Source organism: Diabrotica virgifera, chromosome 2, assembly GCF_917563875.1.
Source record: "Diabrotica virgifera virgifera chromosome 2, PGI_DIABVI_V3a".
Taxonomy (NCBI): domain Eukaryota; kingdom Metazoa; phylum Arthropoda; class Insecta; order Coleoptera; family Chrysomelidae; genus Diabrotica; species Diabrotica virgifera.
The window spans coordinates 61,326,295-61,346,650 of NC_065444.1; the positions used below are offsets into that span (position 1 = coordinate 61,326,295).

A 20,356-nucleotide genomic window follows, 5' to 3' on the forward strand; every position below is an offset into this window, starting at 1 on the left:
TATCAGTTTATTTTTGTTAATTGTGTGTCCTAGACTAATTTATCCAGGCTATATTTCTTAAACGAATAGAGATTTTCGAATGGGACAAAAACTGATCTATTCCATTTGTAATAGACTTTCATATGGCGTAGAAAAAATTCATCCCTAACTTACAGGGTGCTATTAAAAAAAATAAAGTTAGGGATTGCAACTAAGGGATGAATATTTAGAGGATATTTTTGAAGTTATACTTCTTTAGGCGCGATTGAGATTGAGGGTGAATTTATATTGATCCGCGCGCATGCGCACACCGACAGTTTGGTATTAGTCTTTATACGGGCTCTGATTGGGTGTTGAAATGATCTGTCAATAATTGTTCAATATGGAGGTTATCGGTAAAAAAAATGTGGTATAATATATTAGTTTTTATTGTTGTGAGGACAGAAATAAAATCAAATTTATAATTATAGTGACTTTTTAAATAGGTTTGAAAAGCCACAGGTACGTAATTCTAAATGTTTCAGTTGTATTCCAATAAAAAATTATCTTCATACCTATTTGGAAAATGTAAAAAAAAAATAATGTATTTACCTAGTACTTGCTATGCTATACCCCTATTAGGCAATGCTTTAATTTACATAATCTGATTACGAACAAACTTTCTACAAATTTTCATCTAATGTATCGTTTTCTTACTCTATATATTGTTGTATTTTAATTCGACAAAAATCAAACTAATAAAAATTCATATAAGCAAAATGTCAAAAAGTTGTTCAGTTTGTGTATATTCCCACATGACGTATACGCGAAGGTGGTCCAGTTTGAAATCGGTTCGACTCTCGTACGGCGGGATACACGGGAAGTAGGTTCAAGCCCAATGCAAGTTATATCATTTTTTTATTTTTTTTATAGATTTTATGATTGTAAGTATATTATTATATAATTTTTTTCAGAAAATACGTATTTAATTAAAATTTTTGGCAACAATTATTGTTCAGAAATCATTTGTTGCATTTTTCAATGTGTTTGTGTGTTTTATTCTTTAATTTTTTTAATTTTTGGTATTGTTTTATTACAAGTTTTTGGAAAGTAGTAGAGAAACTGTTTAAAGTATATTGATTTCGTTGAAATCATATAATAGAAGTATAACTTCTTACGTGCGTACAAAGTACACACATTCTTTTTTTTTCTACGCCATATTAAAGTGTATTACAATTATGTAATAGATCAGTTTTTGTTCCATTCGAAAATCTCTATTCGTTTAAGAAATATAGCATGGATAAATTAGTCTGGGACACATAATTAACAAAACTAAACTGATATTTTCTTGGTTATTTACGAACCGATTTTATTTTCAAAAAATGCGTTGAATAGACGATAGAAGACCACATTAAAAACTATAAAAAAATATACAGGGTGCTATTAAGAAAATTAAAGTTAAGGGTTGTAACTAAGGGATAATTATTTAGGGGATGATTTTTTTCTACGTCATATTAAAGTGTATTACAAGTAGAATAGACCACTTTTTGTCCCATTCGAAAATCTCTATTCGTTTAAGAGATATAGCGTGGCTAAATTAGTCTGGGACACCCTGTATGTATTATTTGGTATTGGCGAGAACTGTTCCATAAATCTTCCTGATTGTTCTTCTCTGGAGATGCTATTATGAATCTGGTGTTCGATTCTTTACTTATTTTAGTTACTGATTTCTTTGGTCTTACTTTAGTATATTTAGTTGTGTTATATAACATAATTCGCACCATATGGTGAGAATCGGCTCACACCTTTGCCTGGTTGTTCGTCCTTGGATATACCCTTTATAAATCTGATGTCCATGGATAGTTCAATTTTGGATTTAGTGCCAATTCGATATTTATTTGTCATTATGAACTTTAGTACATTATTTAGCTTATGTTTTGGCTTTCAGACAAAATGTCGATAACATTTTAATATGACTTCGAGTCATCTTTTTCGATTCATAGTTTTTTGTGTAATTATCATCCTTCTTTCCCTTGATCCTTAATTTGTGGTTAATTGTAATCTTGCGGATTAACGTGGAATGATAAATGAGTAAAACTTGGTTATTAATTTTTTTGAATTTTAGAAAAAAAAATTTTTTGATTAAAATATTTTCTCCGAGTAGAAGGGGAATGTAACATTCCGTTAACTTCTAATTATCTTTATAGTTATTTCATTTTAATTGTAAATAACGCTTTTAGTGAATTATACTTCAAAACAATAATATCTAATTAATATATTATATATATTTTCCAAATATTTTGATAGTTGACTAGCCTGTTAAAGTAGCTAGTCGTCCCCTAGCGGTGAAACTAAGAAATAATTCGACGTCTGGCTTTTGGCTAGCGGAAATTTAAAAAACTTAAAAAACGATGGGAAATTGGCACTTAATGGTGGAGTGTGGTTAAGAAAAGGGCGAAGGTCCTCGTGTGATTTACGAAGCCTGAAAAAGTTTCAGTGTTCAATATTGTTATATTTCAATTATATTATAATTATCGAAAATTGGTGAACCAAGGAGACTAATTGCAGATGTTTCTATGAAGATTTATTGAGGATTCTTCGCCCTTCCATGAAGCTTAAATAAGACTCTCATAACACCGAGAGGAACCACCTCCAACCCTCTGAAGTCACAAGAGACAAGCCTAAGGTCTCCAATCTCCAGTTTTTATAAGGCAGTTTCTGCACCTCCAGGAGGTCAACTTAGTTGACAGTTAGCACCACCTTTATGCTACCTGCACCGATAAGGGTTTTCGGTGTACGCTACGAGGAACACTTTTGGGAGCCATATCTGGTCCAGCGGGTTTGTTTTGGGAACATATATATTTACAGTGCAATAGTTATTTGCCGATACCATTCTACACATTTTTTATTAATATTCAGAACATTTAACTCATATCCTTACATATACCGAGACTATATTTATATTGTATTTATTTTTCCTCTCTTAATATTTATCTACACATAATTTAATAGCGTTCCCACACTTGTATGACTCTATGTAAAGGAAGATAATTTGGTCCCATAATAATAAATTTTTTTCCCATAGTAGTTCCTTACTTTTATTGTTTTTTTTTAATATTAATATTAGGCTTGTTTCTCATTTTTCTTTTTATAACCATATATTTTAATATTATTAGTTTGTTTCTTGTAATTTAAATTCAAAATTTTGTTTGCGTAACTTAAATTCATTCGTATATTAAATTAAATCCCTAGTCACTATCCCCTTAAGACATGGGCGCCCATATAAAAATTTTCAGGGGGGGAGCAGACGTGAAGATTTTGCACATTATATTTTGTATACTTTGGATTACCATATATAGTTAACAGCACCCGAAAAGCTAGGAAGGGGGCACGCCCCCCCTGCCCATGGGTATGGGCGCCCATGCCTCAGGATAGTGTTTAGTTTTACTTGTTCGATTTAAGAACCACGAGTCAGAAAAAAGGATCTTTGCATACAGGACTACGTCGGTTCAATTAGGTTGGTTGCCCGTTGCCCGTCCAAGTCATTGAGTTATATATATTTATATTGTTTATCTTAGGTAGGTATTTTGATTAGTCGTTTTCCTGTAGTAGTTAACGTTGCTGTACGTATTACAATCGTAAGATTATTTGGTGAAGGTTTTTATTTAACCTAGATGTAAGTTGGGGGTACGCTCTATATAAGAGCTACTCCAGTACTAATTTAACCTTAGTTTTATATTTATATTCAGATAGGTAATTATTTCTAATTGTCATTTTATAGTCACATAGTTTTCACTTATCGTAACTCAGAGGTTGTCAAAAATCTACGTAGTTATATTTAATACATATTTATTTGTTTTGTATATCAATTTTTTCCCCTCATTTTTGAATTTACTAATTTAATATTTCACAGCAGTGTCAGATACCTGGAAGCTTGGTCTACACCAACTTCTGGCGCCCGTAACTTAGTCTATCTTATTTATCTCCTATATTCTTCTATTTTATTATATTATTATATTTATTCTATCTATTTTCTGAGCATCTATTTTTATCTTCATACTTCCCTTTCTAGTCATCATTCCTATAGATTTTGATCTACTGTCTTCGACAGGCATGTAAATTGGCCGTATCCATCCTTGAGTGTCAAGTTGTCGTTCACTTGCATATCTAACTAGCCTAACTCTATTCAGTTTGCATCTGTCTATTCATCTATATATTATTTGTTCATCACTCCTTTCATCTTTTCATTCCCCATACAAGTACTACTGCAAAAGTAGTTTTTTCTTACTTCGGCTTCTCAACGTAGAAGCCACATATTTTTTGCCCCATTAGCTACATCTAGAATCGATTTCTTTTCTTTTCCTTACTTCTGTTGGAGTATATCATTCTCTTTACTTTTACTCCAACAGAAGTTCTTCTTTTTTGTTACAGTGTGCAAGTACTTGGAGGGGATACGAGAAAGGATCGTGCGCGAATGGCGGAGAAATCTTGCAACCTTCTTAAATAATTCATATTGTCAATTGAAATTGTCAAATTGACGTATATTTTATACCTACTGTCATTGAAGAAGAAAAATTATATGTTGCTCACAATATTGATATGATATGCAATTATTATATATAAAAGTATATTTAATTAATTGTATTTTGCTTGCAGTACTGCATTTTAATAATTAATTTTATTTACTACATACAATTGTTTACCTTTGAATAACATAACCTAAATCTTACTTTTTCTTCTTATAATTTTTTGGGGCTACGGCCTTGACAATTATCCAGCAACCAGGACCAATATGATTGGCCAATATAATTAAAAGTGCGAAAAAGTTGCCGAGCTATGAAACCAGGTGTCGCTTTTCCGAACTTGCACGGTCCCAATAAGTAGTTGCAGACAAACTTGGTTACTGGATTATTATGACACCTTGGTATGAAAGTCTCCTCAGTAAATTATGACATTTAAACAAAGGAGACAAGAAAAACTAGATAGCTTAGCAATAAAAACTAGAGGTAAAAAATATTTATTAATCAAAGTATAACTCTACGTATATCACCAATAAAATCACTATACTTTTATTAAACTTAGCATTAAACTTAAGTTAAATACAAATAACATACAAAGATAATAAACCAGAACTTAAAAATAAAGATGAAAACTAAAACAATGACAAAGTATAGAATACCGGTAACAGTTTATAGAAATCTTTCTAAATCTAATGGTAACAAAAATATTTAAGAGCTCTCTATATATCATCATTATCCAACGTCCGTTAAATAAGGCTTCGTGTAAAATTGTTTCACAATAAGCATTACGAATTTTCGTGCATTGTGCAGAGAGTTATTGGAATCTTGGATCTGGAAAAATAAATAGTGTTTTTAGTTTATACCAGGGTTTCTTAAATCGCAATATTAGATATTATTAATATTACACCGTTTTTGAATGAACTATGTCCTCTAGCTATACTTATTCTCTAATATACATAAAGTTGAAAATTGCTTAAAGATAATGTTGAAAAGATGATGATTGATTTTACATTGGGTTGGGTAATTACACTTATGAATTAAAACTCGAACAATGAGATTTAAGATATGTCTGTAGGTTGTTAATTCAACAAGTAGGTAATTGAAAATCATAAAAAAAACTATAGAAATTAAGTCAAAAGACTTCTTATTTTAACGGTCTAATTTTTAGTGGTAGTGAAAATCTCTGTTGACCTCAACTTGACCATTTCAAATCTGAATCTCGTGTCTGTTGTCATGTCCAATAAGAAGAGGAGTGCGGCAAGAATGTGTACTATCCATGGGCGCCCATACCCATGGACAGGGGGGCCCGTGGCCGCCCCTGAATTTTCGGGTGCTGTAAACTATATATGGTTATCCAAATTATACGAAATATATAATGTGCAATATCTTCACGTCTGGACTCCTCCCCGAAATTTTTTATATAGGCGCCCGTGGTACTATCCCCTCTACTTTTTAATATGTGCTCAGAAGAAATGTTTGAAGAGGCAGTAGAAGAAATGTTTAAAGAGGCAGTAGAAGACATCAATGAAGGCAAATCACTTAACGCAACGCTAGTGAATAATCTCAGATATGCAGACGATACAATACTCCTTGCGCGTGGACAGCTAGTGCAGTCACTGAAGGTTTTCACCTCCGATTTCGTTGAACCTTCATCGATTTTCATGAAAATTGATGAGTAGTTAGAGGATACCCCAAGGAACAAAGGTGACATGATGCTAACTTGTGCTTTTACGCTGGGGGTGAATGCCACCCCTTCTCAGGGGTGAAAATTATTTTATTAAAAATAATATCACAAGTCGATAGAGGGACAAATTCTAAGCATTTGTTATATCAAGTTATTAACATAAATCAATACTTTTTGAGTTATTAAAGATCAAAATTTTTATTTTTTCTTGAAAAAATGCATGTTTTAAAGCTATTTTTCTCGTATAACTCAATAACTATAAGCTTTTACAAAAAACTTGTTATTAGCAAAATTGAAAATAATAAAAAATTGAATAGCCTTCTCACTTAAGGGGGGGGGGTATGGTTTGAAATATTTAATTTTTTTATTATTTCAAATAAAAGTGCATACTTTCAAGAATACTCTCTGAAAATTTCAAAATAATCGGAGTAAAATTACCAGAGATACAGGGTGTTGAATATCCCTACCTTCGACTCGCTTTGCCGCGGCTTCGCGCCAGCACGCTTGAGCGTAGTGAGAAACGTTAAACAACTGTTCGCCTTCTCTTTTGTGGATTACTCCGCAATTCAAAAAACATATTCCAATGTTCATCACTTTACGATTTGGCAGACAAATAAGAAGATGAAGATGCAGTTGTCAAAACTTTAAACGCATTTTTCTCAAAACTGTTTTTTCAAATGCGGTGGACATTGTAACTAAAAAACTACTTGACCGATCTACCTGAAATTTTGCATAAATTTTCTTTAGACATTTCGGGAGGTAACAACGTCGAGATATTTTTCGTTTTGTGCTTATTTTTTGTTCAACAATATTAAATCTGTTGGTTTTCACAAAATTTTTATCAAAAATTTCGTATTTTTCACTTCTGAGTGATACCAAAAATTCAAAAATCATTAAAAATAAAAAAACTCGACGTTGTTACCTCGTGAAACTCATAAGCTAATTAAATCCTTTTGAATTTTTTGTTTCGTATGATCCAGTGATGAGTTCTGATGTCCACCGCAAAATCAATTTTTTTTTGAGCTGCCTGCCAAAATTTGTCGCCAATGGCTTATTTTTCAATATTTTGGATTGAATTTTTTCTTAAATATTCTTTGAATTGTACTTAATATGTTTATTTAATTTAAAAATAAAAATAATTCTACCATAGCGTCGAAAAAAATTCACAAAAATGTGCCTGATATGTTGATTTCAAACCATACCCCCCCCTTAAAGAACTAAACTAATGTTAATTCAAAGTGAGTTATGGGTAATTGAATATATATTTTTTTCGACGAGTACTCATATCTAAGTATTCAAGTAATGTGAAAACGATGGATTTTATAAAATATACCTGTTAAATACTTGTCAAAGTAATTGGTAATACCTATCAAATGAGCTCCAGAAGAAGTTAATAGCATCAAAATTAAGCAAGTTATGATGAAAATAAGAGAACTCTTTCGATTTTTTTAGAAAAACTGAAAAATAAAACATGTAATTTCCAAAAAAATTAAAATTTATAGTTATGCTTGCAAGAATTTCTTTATATTAGCGTAAGTAATCATTTCAACAATTTTGACCGGTTTAGAATGCATATTTTTGAAAAAAAAAAAAGATTTATCAAAATCAGAATTTTTAAATTAATCGTAATTTTAATTTTCTTTTGATAATCAAAAATACTCAATAAACGTAAAAAATGATATCTAACCAAATTTTAGCCTTTTCTGTGCCAAATAGTTTACCTGTTTTACTATTTCTGTAGGGTAAAAAATAAACGAGATAGAAACGTTTAAAGTTTAAATTTTGCTGGGAGAACCATGTAACCGGGGCCATTTAACCTTTTATTTCTAAAAAAGTAACAGGTTTAAAAGATTAAATTTAACGCGGTTTGATAGCTCTTGGAATTATCTTTCAAATGGTTTTTAGGTGAATCTGATGTAAAAATTAACGGATGCATTTAAAAAAAATAACATTTTTGGAACACATTTTAAAAGAACACATATTCAAAATTTAGAATAATTCTTGTATTGTCCTTTTCATGAGCATTTTTCAGTGCGTAACAAATGATAGGAAAAAGGGTAAGTCCGTGATAATACACATTTATGACATTTATTCTAACATGACATTTTAGTTAAATCTGACAGTTGTCACATTTTATTTTCAATTTGGAATAAAAACAAATCAAATGTGTTTCTTGCATTTATAAAATGGTATTTTCTTTGATTTGTATAGTCTTATAAATTATACAGATTATATTTGTAATATTATTATCTAATTAAAAATTTATTTTTTTTTATTATGGCGCCATCTATCGACAACTAGAATAACTAGAATAAATGTTGTAAATGTCTGTAATCACGGACGTGCCTTTTTTTCTGTCACATACAATTTAATGCGTCAGAAAGAAATCTAAAAACTGTGACGCACTGAAAGATGATCATGAGAAAAAGAATAGTATAAATTTTAATGCTATCGACTCGTTCGGCAGCTCATTTGATAGATATTCGAAGTACTTTGACAAATGTTTAATAAGTTTATGTTATAAAATGCATCATTTTCCCGTTATTTAAGCTTGAATACTTAGATTTGGATACTCACTGAAAAAAATATACATTCAATTACCGATAACTCACTTTTAGTTAATACAAAAAGGCTATTCTAGTAAGGAGTTTATTTCATTTTTTATTAGCTTTAATTTTGGTAATTACAACTTTTTTGTATAGTTTTTGAGTTATTTGTGAAAAATATGTTAAAAACATGCATTTTTCTCACGAAAAATTAAAATCTTTGATCTTTAATGACTCAAAAAGTAGTGATTTATGTTAATAATTTATATAACAAATTTTGCTTAGAATTTGCCCCTCTATCGAATTATGGGGATATTCTTAATAAAATAATTTTCACCCCCGAGAAGGGGTGACATCCACCCCCAGGGTAAAAGCGCAAGTTGGCACCATGTCACCTTTGTTCTTTGAGTTATCCTCTAACCACTATCCAATTTTCATGCAAATCGATGGAGGTTCAACGAAATCGGAGGTAATAGCTCATATTCACCTTCATTAACTGCACTAATAGTCTAAGAGCTAGTGAACCCTCCGACTAACGGTCGTCCTGTAAGGCTAGAAATTTGTCTAGTGATAATTCATAGCACACCAAGGCTAAAAACCATGGCCTGGCAGGCCTCAGCGGTGCACGTGTATCTACCAGGTGAATCGAAAAGTGCAAATTTAGGGGGTAAAATAAACTTTCTCCTGTAAGGTTTAAATTTAAGTATGTGTTTGAGTAAGTAATTTAGAAGAAATGTGTACAATGACAGGCGATTCTGAAGAGCATAAGACCTTGCCAGGCGAGGGGAAAGATTAGGGGTTTTTCCTAAAATTAAAATTTTTGCATCGAACAAATTTTTTTTAGGTTTTTTGAATCATTCCAAACAGAAAAGGTCTTTAGTGATTTTTTTCTTAGGTTAATAGTTTTTGTAATATAAGCGATTAAAAATTTTGAAAATTGCGAAATCGGCCATTTTTAACCCTAAATCGGACATTTATCTAAAAATTTCAATATTGGCAAGGTATGTACATATTCCTTAAACATTGATTGATGAAATCCCGAAGAGTTTTTTGCAATAAAATATCGAAAGCCCTTTGTTTTTTTAATTGCCAATCAAGCGGGCGCTACACTGTAGTATAAGTGAGGACGTTTGAGCTTGCATAAATTCATTATCTCGAGAATGGACAAATTTCAAGAGAAATCCTCAGAGAGGTCGATTTTTATTTTTGAATTAGGACTTTTTGGTATATATATAATACTAGTGACGTCATCCATCTGGGCGTGATGACGTAATCGATGCTTTTTTTAAATAAGAGTAGGGGTTGTGTGATAGCTCATTTAAAAGGTTATTTAATTATCTATTCAGTAATATAAACGTTAACATAATTATTTATACAGGGTGTACAAAAAAAATTTTTTCTTCTATTTGTCAAATTTAATCAAAGTTAATTTAATAAAAAAAATTTTTTGTACACCCTGTATAAATAATTATGTTAATGTTTATATTAGTGAATAGAGAATTAAATAACCTTTCAAATGAGCTATCACACAACCCCTACTCTCATTTAAAAAATCATCGATTACGTCATCACGCTCAGATGGATGACGTCACTAGTATTATATATATGCCAAAAAGTCCTAATTTAAAAATAAAAATCGACCTGTCTGAGGATTGCTCTTGAAATTTGCCCATTCTCGAGATAATGAATTTATGACAACTCAAACGTCCTCACTTATACTACAGTGTCGCGTCCGCTTGATTAGCAATTAAAAAACAAAGGTGTTTCCGATATTGTATTGCAAAAAACTCTTTGGGATTTCATCAATCAATGTTTAAAGAATATCTACCTACCTTGGCAACTTTAAAATTTTTAGATAAATATCCGATTTAGGGTTAAAAATGGTCGATTTCGCAACTTTCAAAATTTTCAATCGCTTATATAACAAAAACTATTAACTTAAGAGAAAAATCACTAAAGACCTTTTCTGTTTGGAATGATTAAAAAAACTTAAAAAAAATTTGTTCGATGCAAAAAAAATAAATTTAGGAAAAACCCCTAATCTTTCCCCTCGCCTGTCAAGGTCTTATGCTCTTCAGAATCGCCTGTCATTGTACACATTTCTTCTAAATTACTTACTCAAACACATAATTAAATTTAAACCTTACAGGAGAAAGTTTATTTTACCCCCTAAATTTGCACTTTTCGATTCACCTGGTAGATACACGTGCACCACTGAGGCCTACCAGGTCATGGTTTTTAGCCTTGGTGTGCTATGAATTATCACTAGAAAAATTTCTAGCCTTACAGGACGACCGTTAGTCGAAGGGTTCACTAGCTCTTAGACTATAAGCAGAGAAGTGCTGTAAATTTTGGTTATGGAATTGCTCGGAACACAAAAAAAAACAAAAATCATGATTTTCATGATTGAAGACAACAATGGGATCGCAGCCTTGAAATAAAACGACACATTGAGATAACCCCAGAACCGCTTTCAATAAGACGAAGACAGTATTATGCAATGAAAAACTGGAAATAGAAATTAGAACTAGATTATTGAGATGATACGCATTCTCTGTCCTTTTATATGGAGTTTAAGGCCTGGACAATTATTACGGACGCAACTGAAAAAAAAAGACTTGCCAGCTTTGAAATATGGTGTTATCGAAGAATGTGAAAAATATCATGAACACAACACGTAACAAACACAAAAATAAGAAAAATAAAAAAAGAAAAAAAAATACTCAACACTATGAAGAAAAGAAAAATGAGCCACTTTGGTCACGTACTCTTAAATGGAAAATATGAGTTGATGTGATTGGATATGTTCCGTTGGTGGTTAACGGAAACAATTAACTTAAATTAAAAGAAGTGTAAAACAACGAACAGTAATATATTTATTTATTTTGGGAAACAAGTGTGCTTCGTTTATATCTCGTAAGGGTTTGTTATTTTTGCGAGGGTGTGACTGAACTGCGTGCCCGCTGCGACGATACTGGCCGAGACCACAAAACTATTATGTCATCATGTATGCGATTTTAGAATATGGCTCGAAAAGGCGATAAATTACTCAATCTGGCGTTTTAAAGGCTGAGAACCTTTCTGTAGTTTTAAAAAGCGTCTTCGAATGCATTTAAAAAGTGATTTATTGACATAAGGTCTGATAAGGTATTATACAATCTGGTTTCGTATTTTAGGAGCGAAACACATGTGAATTTTAAATGACCCATATTATTTTCGTTTAGAAAAGAAAGTTAATATTTAAAATTAGCAATTAAAAAAATAATAAATGAAGCGTGTCGCTTCTCCTTCTTCTTCTTCGTTTTTTTGGCTTGCATACAAGTGCATCTGCCAGCACATTTCATGTAGGTTATGCGAGTCTTGCTCGAAGCAATGCACAACCTACGTTTTTATCCTTACAAATAATAATATATATAACTTTTCTTCAAATATCCATTATTCCATTTAACTAAGAACAAACACATTAGCAACCATGCTCGAAAATAATTCTCCTTAATAAAGATAAATTGCCATAATTTTACTACAATAACTATAACAGACAACACTAAGCTACTTCACTTTCACGAATTATAACTAAAAATTAACTTTTCTTTGGGGATTATTTAGATAACTTCAAATAAATTTTTCATTCTACATAAAACATCCTTCAGCGGCCATTGCCGCCAAAGGTCCCCCCGGATAAACCAAGCGTGTCGCTATAGATATATGGTCGCCTCGTATTTCCGTGAGACTGTGTAAAAATATAATGTAATCTGTAATAAAAGCAAGCCATAAAAATGAAAGCAAAAGTACCCTACCAGGAGTAGTTATTAACTGCAAAACTATCAATGACTAAGATGTGTAAAATATAAAAGTTTTAAGGTTCTACATTCAGATGTTCCTGGTATGATATTTTAAAATATGGGCAATCACCCAGTTAAGTTTTCATCGAACTGTTGATCAGTCCACGTGGACAAAGAGCCACTCAAAAAATCGGATATTGCTGTTGTGACCAATCATAATGCGGTATCTTTTATCGGAAGAACTACTCACCCTTCGCTCAAGATATAACAATATTTGGCTGAGCGAGGCCATGCCATAAAATAGTTTATCACAAAGTGTCATCTTTCGGCTGATTGCAGCCGTCCAGTGGTGTGCACCAGGGACCCGGACCGTACCGCTAAAAACAGAAAACCGAACCGAAACGGATATTTTTTAGTGGACCAGAACCGAAACTGAACCCTTATTTGATATTAAATATAATTTTTGGAACCGAACCGTAACACTTAATTTTTCAAACGGTTTTATCGGTTTTTTTCGGTTTTGTTGTTTATAATATTGTTATTTTTGTTTTTTTTTATAAGTTAGTGCAAACAATTTTGCAGTGTTTTCCACTTTTGTTAATAAATAAAAAATACATTTCAAGATGTTTTCTTATTTTTAAAATCCACTCAAAAAGCATAAACAACAACTATGTTTTAATAATTTCTTCTTTTAATTCTGATCAACAAATGTTTCTGAAGTTGTTGAGGAAAATAATTTTTTTTGTATTTCAGAATATTGTCAAATATTTTATTTAACTAAATCGATGTCGCTTTAGCAAATTCTAAAATAATATTTTTTTTTTATTTAAATTTATGTGTCTCGGCAGCAATGGCCATTGACACAAACAATATTGGTTATACAATAATTAATTACAATAAGGACTTAAAACTAATTAGGTATTATAACAGTTAATTTCTAAATTTTAAATAACATTACGTAAAAATTACGAAGAAAAAAATTGGATATACAATCATTGGATACTATAGAGACGTACAACTAATTATAAAATTGCTTCGGTCTTCTTGGGATACTTCGGACGTTGTTTAGTCATAGTAGCAGTTGCATATGAACTAGTAAGATTACTGGAAGAATTGGGTCCAAACATGGTGTTGCTAACAGTGGGGGAACATTGATTTAAATTGTTACTCATGTAGTCAAAAGTAACTTGAATTTGTTTATATTAACGCTTTGGATGTCTGGAAATAAGTGATAACCTTGGATACATCACTGCAATACTGGTTGCCTAACCGTTGGCGTCCGTTGGGACGGGATAGCACCAGTGAAAAACTATTGACAGTTTGACACTGAATGGGTTTAAATTGGAAGATTATTAAGTAAAACATCTCTTACTGACTGAAGTTACAGCTTGTTCTTGATGATTAACACGTAACACAATTGTTATTAGTCACTATTTGAGCGAAAACTAATTTTAATAACTAGTATTTACAGTAATAATTACAAATTTCGGCACCAATTTACAGATCGATACATACACGTTCTGACGTTAGTTTGACAGACCAAATAATAAAATTAATCTATCCATTGTTAACTTTTGTACCTGATCAGTGGTCAATAATAATTGATAATCGGTGATAAATCTTTGTTATGTTGGTTGTGACGGAAAAATATAATTTTAATAATGTCAACAATTAATTATTTGATTATGTAGAATGTAATAGAATACAGAGATATAAATGAATTGAGCCATACTGGTAGGGGAGCTCAAGCGGGCATTTTTGCAGTTACTTGAGCGAGCCAGAAAATCACACGGGGAGAAACCTTGTAGGTCCTATGTAAATGTACCCCTACCATATATTGGATCTTAAACAGGAGGATCCGAAAAAAAATATACCCTTAGAAAAACTTAAATTGTCACATTAAGATAAGGTAAGTTAAGTACATACAGAACAGTGTATATTTCAAAAATCTGACGGTTTGAGGGGGCGCGTAAGAAAATGTGCGAGTCACAAAGCTTCACAAGAAAAAAGCGAATATGTTGAGAAATAAACGTTAGATCGAAAAACTAAAAATTACGTGTTCAATATTTTTCAAAAATATATCGAATGATACCAAACACGAACTCCCACGGAGAGGAGTGAGGGTAAATTTTAAATAGGAACCCCGCAATATTTTGCGAAATGAACATCAGATCGAAAACGTACAAAATACACGTATCAAAATACACTGTCGGAAAAAATACATGTGCCGTTTTTGTGGTCTGACCGTTCCAAATTTTTAACCTGTTCCACAATTTAAACTTCCCCTGTTCCAGTGTTCCCATATTTTAAAGTTTGTCCAACTAGACATCCTTAAGATATTAACAAATTTTCAGCTTGCTATTAATCAACTTTTTTTTTCATACGCGGTATCCAGATACCAATAGATAAGCACCAGACTATTTAAAAGTATTACTAAGCTTTGTTTTTAAACCAAGAGGAGTACACTAAAAAGACATATTCACACCCAAGAAAGTCACTAGAAATATCACCAAACACATCTTCTTTTTTGGTTAATCATATCGGCCTTCGACGATTATCCATATTATACTAATACGTCGCTAAAGAGTTACAATCTAAAGGTCGATAAAGGTATATCTATCAATGGAGAATTTTGGAACAACTTATGAGTTGCAGATGAAACAGTAAAGGCCGGGACACACATATCTGCACCGAGCCCACACCGAGCACAGACAGCATGGCCAGCCTTGCTGTCTCTGCTCGGTGCGGGCGCGGTGCGGACACGGTGCTGGTTCGGTGCGGATATGTGTGTCCCGGCCTTAATAATAACGGATTAAGACAATGATTTAGAATTTAGAGAACGTAATGCAACGCCTTAGTGAACGCTGTCATGAGTACGGACTGAAGATTAATTTAAAGAAAACTAAATGCATGACCATGACTAAATTAGCACACGCAAACATCCAATTGACTATTGAAGATACTGTAATTGAGAGTGTGGATACTACAAATAATTAGGAACATGGATAACATCAAATGTGGACCAAAGCAAAGAAATTAGGGAGCGTTCAAGTACGTACGTAACGCGGTTTTTGAAGATTTTTGACCCCATCCCCCTTCGTAACGCACCTTAATGGGGCGTTCACGTATTACGTAACGCAATTTTTGAAGATTTTTAACCCTCCCCCCTTACGTAATATTTGAACGGCCCCTTACGACACGTATTGAAATAGTACGTGCATCATTCATTAAACTTACAAAGTTTCTTTGTTATTAGGATATAAGGTTAGAACTACGCCTAAGGATGCTTTTGTGTTACGTGTTCTCTACTCTTCTTTATGGCTTGGAAGCGTGGACACTAACAAGTCCATCAATTAGTCAAAAGATTACAATAACATGAAAGTTATCAGAGATAAAACAGTAAGGTTTACTACTTATGAGCAGTTGTGTTACTAAAACATATAAATTTGATCATACTTACTGTTTAATTATATGTGATAATTAATGTTATTGACAATTTTTTATACAGGTATTATTATTTTACAATAGGATCTGTTCAGTCGAGTCGATTAGTGTTATCACTATGTACCTAGGTATATCACAGATGTTGATAACACCGATATTTTTTTATTTAAACTTTTTCGTAAAATAAAATATTTACTGATACCCACATAATTTGAGAAGATGCGATGGTGTCATTTACAATTTACACTTAAAATCAAATGTTTGCAAAATAATAACTTTTATTAAATTTAAATTAGATATCTACGCTACTGTTCACTAAATTGTCACCCTGGTCACTCTTAACAGTGTTGCCATTTTGCTAGTATCTGCTCCGCTCTTGTTAGAGTAAATTTTCCAACGGAATCCCGTCTTTACCATACAAAGGAAAGTGGAAGGAAAACGATGACCGGGGAGACGACGCACATCCTGGTTGAAAAATTTAAAGCAGTGGAGTGGAAAAACAACAATAGAATTCTTCAAAACCGCTGCAGGCAGAGTACAAAATGCCAGGATGATCGCCAATGTCCTTAAAGGATGAGGCTCATGAAGAAGAAGAATGCCATATCAAACTACATAGAAGAGTTTACCACCCACTAAATTAGTGTACACTACATGAATGTACACATAGTGTACATTAAAATATGTGTACATAAATATGCTTTCTGAATATACAGGGTGAGCCACGCTCAACGGGACGGAGCCTACAAACGGCTAAAGATATTAAAAATTCCTTCCGTAGGAATACGTAGGTCAGCACCGGCTACAAATTAAAATTTGTAAAATATATACAGGGTGTCCCAATTTAGCGTAATGATATAAAGTTATATATTTTTTAATGGAACAACCTATATTTCACTTTAATTTTGAATTGTACTGAACAAAATAATGTTATTTTATTCAACATTCCCTATACCTATTTTTGACAGATTTCGATTTATTTGAGTTTTTCTGAAAATGTACTATTCGTGAAATTATTTAATTACACATTATCGCATGAATTTTAATTAACGTCTTTTTGTCACTTAATTGTCAACTGTCCATGCTTTACATCAGAATATTTACCATTTGAAACTAATGTACAGAGTGTTCGCAATCTGAAGTGTCAATGCTGTACAATATTTTGTATAATTACTTTCTTAACTTAAATGGGACACCCTGTATTTTACTTTAATTTTGAATTCTAATTAAAAAAATAATATTACTTTATTAAACAATCCCTATACCTATCTTCGATAATTTTTGATTTATTTGCGTTTTTTTGAAAATGCACTATTCTTGAAATTAATTAATTACACTTTATTACATAAAGTTAAACAAAACACACTGGAAAAAAAATAATTTACATTAAATGTTTAAAATGGTGTCAATTTTATTCAATACATAACCTCACTCTGTGTTCAAAATTTTGTTTTACTTTTCTTAACATTTCTGGAGTAACTGTTGCAAACGCATAACGAATACGCATTTTCATGTCTTCCGCGGTTGTAGGTGGAGTTTGATAAACCAAACTTTTAATATATCCCCAAAAAAAGTACATATGTTAACCGAGGCGATCTAGGAGGCCAATTGACAGCACCACCCCTACCTATCCACTTTCCGGGAAATTTTCTGTCTAAATATTCTCTAACATTACGCGTGTAATGTGCTGGAGCACCGTCTAGCTGCAGAAACATTGTTCTTCTAATATTTAAAGGGATATTTTGCAAAAGTATAACTGTATGACTGCAAAAGTATAACTGATTGAATAACTTCTAATTCGGTATTTTCATCTTCAGTTATGGGATTTATCAATTTTCGTTTAGTATAAACAACACTGCCAGTTTCACGAAACCTTGTTAAGACTCTTTCAAATACTTCTTTACGAGGATGACGTTTTAAGGGAAATCTCTCAGCATAGACTCTTGATGCTAACAAACTGTTTTGATCACATTCACCATGTATTAAAATCATATTTACTCGGTCTTTAATTCAATAATCTGCCATTTCTATTAATTTAAAGCAATACAGTTAATAGTATGACTATTAGTTTGACAGCTAGGTACCTTTTTGTTTTTTCATGGCATTCTTTATAATGTATAATGAGCTATGTAATTAACGACTTTTAATGTTTCAGGTAACATAATGCAAATAGATCTGAAGATACTAGATATTAATATAAAATTTTATAATAGTTTGATTATAATAATTGTTACAGCATTCAAATATAGGGTATTTTGTTTAAGTTAGAACTTTATGTACCTCATCATCATCATCATCCAACCAATTTACGTCCACTGCTGGACATAGGTCTCCCCCAATTGTTTCCACACTTCACGGTTTTGTGCTGATTTTTGCCAGTTTTTACTAATCCGCCTGATATCATCTGTCCATCGTATAGGCGGCCTTCCTCTACTTCGTTTATCTTCTCTTGGTCTCCACTCCATCAGCCTTCGTGCCCATCTTGAATCTTTCAGCCTGGCGACGTGTCCTGCCCAGTTCCATTTGAGCCTGGTGATACGTTCTACAACATCTGCGATACCGGTTGTTTGTCTGAGATCTTCATTTCTTATTTTATCCCGTAGAGTTACGCCCAGCATGGATCTTTCCATGCGCCTTTGAGCAACCCGCATTTTCGACGCTGTTGCCTTGGTTAGAGTCAGTGTCTCTGCTCCATATGTCATTACCGGTAGCACACATTGGTCAAACACTTGTCTTTTTAAACCGATCGGTATACTGCTCCTAAATATGTCTCTCAGAGCTCCGTAGGCTGCCCAAGCAAGAGTTAATCTTCTTTTTATTTCGCATGTTTGGTTATCTCTGCCAATTCTAATTTCATGACCCAAGTAAATGTACTTTTCCACTAGTTCTACTTCTTGTTCGCGTATAATCAGCTGTCCGCTAGGAATCAGATTAGTCATAAATTTAGTTTTAGAAAAGTTCATTTTCAGGCCTATTTTCCAGCAGATAGCGTCTAACTCATTTAGCATTTTCTTTACTTCTCCTAGGTCATCAGTTATAAGGACTATGTCATCTGCAAAACGAAGATGATTTAACTTTTCTCCATCTATTTTGATCCCTTTATTGTCCCAGTTGAGCATCTTAAAGGCATATTCCAGAACAGTTATGAATAGTTTTGGCGAGAGTGTGTCGCCTTGTCTTATGTACCTAATAAAGTATAATTAATTAATTTCTAGAATAGTGCATTTTCAAAAAAATGCAAATAAATCGAAAATTATCAAAGATAGGTACCTATAGGGATTGTTTAATAAAGTAATATTATTTTTTTGATTAGAATTCAAAATTAAAGTAAAATACAGGGTGTCCCATTTAAGTTAAGAAAGTAATTATACAAAATATTGTACAGCATTGACACTTCAGATTGCGAACACTCTGTAGATTAGTTTCAAATGGTAATTATTCTGATGTAAAGCATGGATGGTTGACAATTAACTGACAAAAAGACGTTAATTAAAATTCATGCGATAATGTGTAATTAATTAATTTCGCGAATAGTACATTTTCAGAAAAACCCACATAAATCGAAATCTGTCAAAAATAGGTATAGGGAATGTTGAATAAAATAACATTATTTTGTTCAGTAGAATTCAAAATTAAAGTAAAATATAGGTTGTTCCATTTAAAAATATATAACTTTATATCATTACGCTAAATTGGGACACCCTGTATATATTTCACAAATTTTAATTTGTAGCCGGTACTGACCTACGTATTCCGACGGAAGGAATTTTTAATATCTTTAGCCGTTTCCCCGGTAGGCTCCGTCCCGTTGAGCGTGGCTCACCCTGTATAAATAGATTTGGATGATTCAAAACGTAGATTTCCTTAAAAAAATTCAAAAAATAATCACGGAGATGGAATTTTTTGTCGCTGCCTAGTACAAGTATTAGAAAGAAATGGGCAACTGAAAAAAAAGGCTATGAGAATTATTAAACAAATTTGTATTTAAGAGCCATGTATTGCCTCTATCATCGTACCTGTTTTAGTGCTAATCCTGCACACTCTTTTATTTTTCCTTGTGATTGACCAAAATCCATTGTTAACAAAACCTTGACACACTCGGTGTTTCCTCCAGACTGTCCAACTTTGGAGGGAGCATTGGCAAATTTCCTTATCACTTGTGGTTCCCCCTTCATTTCTGGCAGTTGAGCTAAGATATATCCTGCAAAAAATAATGAAATACAAGGTAAAATGTATATCAATATTATCCGTATTAAAACAAAGCACAACACTGCTTTTTAATTGCGGCATAAGACTCGATGCACATTTGCGTGTGTTCAAGCTGCGTGCAATCGTTGGCGGTTCAGCAGTACATGAGTTGAATTTATTCACTGCACACTCGTGCTGAGCCGCGGCGTGCACGATGCTTGTAAGCCGCGTGCACTG

General features: G+C 32.5%; 1 protein-coding gene across 2 annotated transcripts in view; it reads right to left on the bottom strand.

Annotated features, from left to right (window-relative positions):
* Positions 1-4,945: 4,945 nt before the first annotated feature.
* The window catches only part of LOC114329297 (ectopic P granules protein 5 homolog), a 143,165-nt gene continuing 127,754 nt past the window's right edge, over positions 4,946-20,356 (bottom strand). For both annotated transcript variants that reach the window (XM_050642598.1, XM_028278344.2), the window contains exons 25-26: positions 19,948-20,132; positions 4,946-5,309 (exon numbers count right to left, since the gene is read on the bottom strand). In XM_050642598.1, the coding sequence (XP_050498555.1) occupies positions 5,211-5,309; positions 19,948-20,132 (284 nt within the window). In that variant the 3' untranslated portion in view covers positions 4,946-5,210. The remainder of the gene's footprint in view (positions 5,310-19,947; positions 20,133-20,356) is intronic.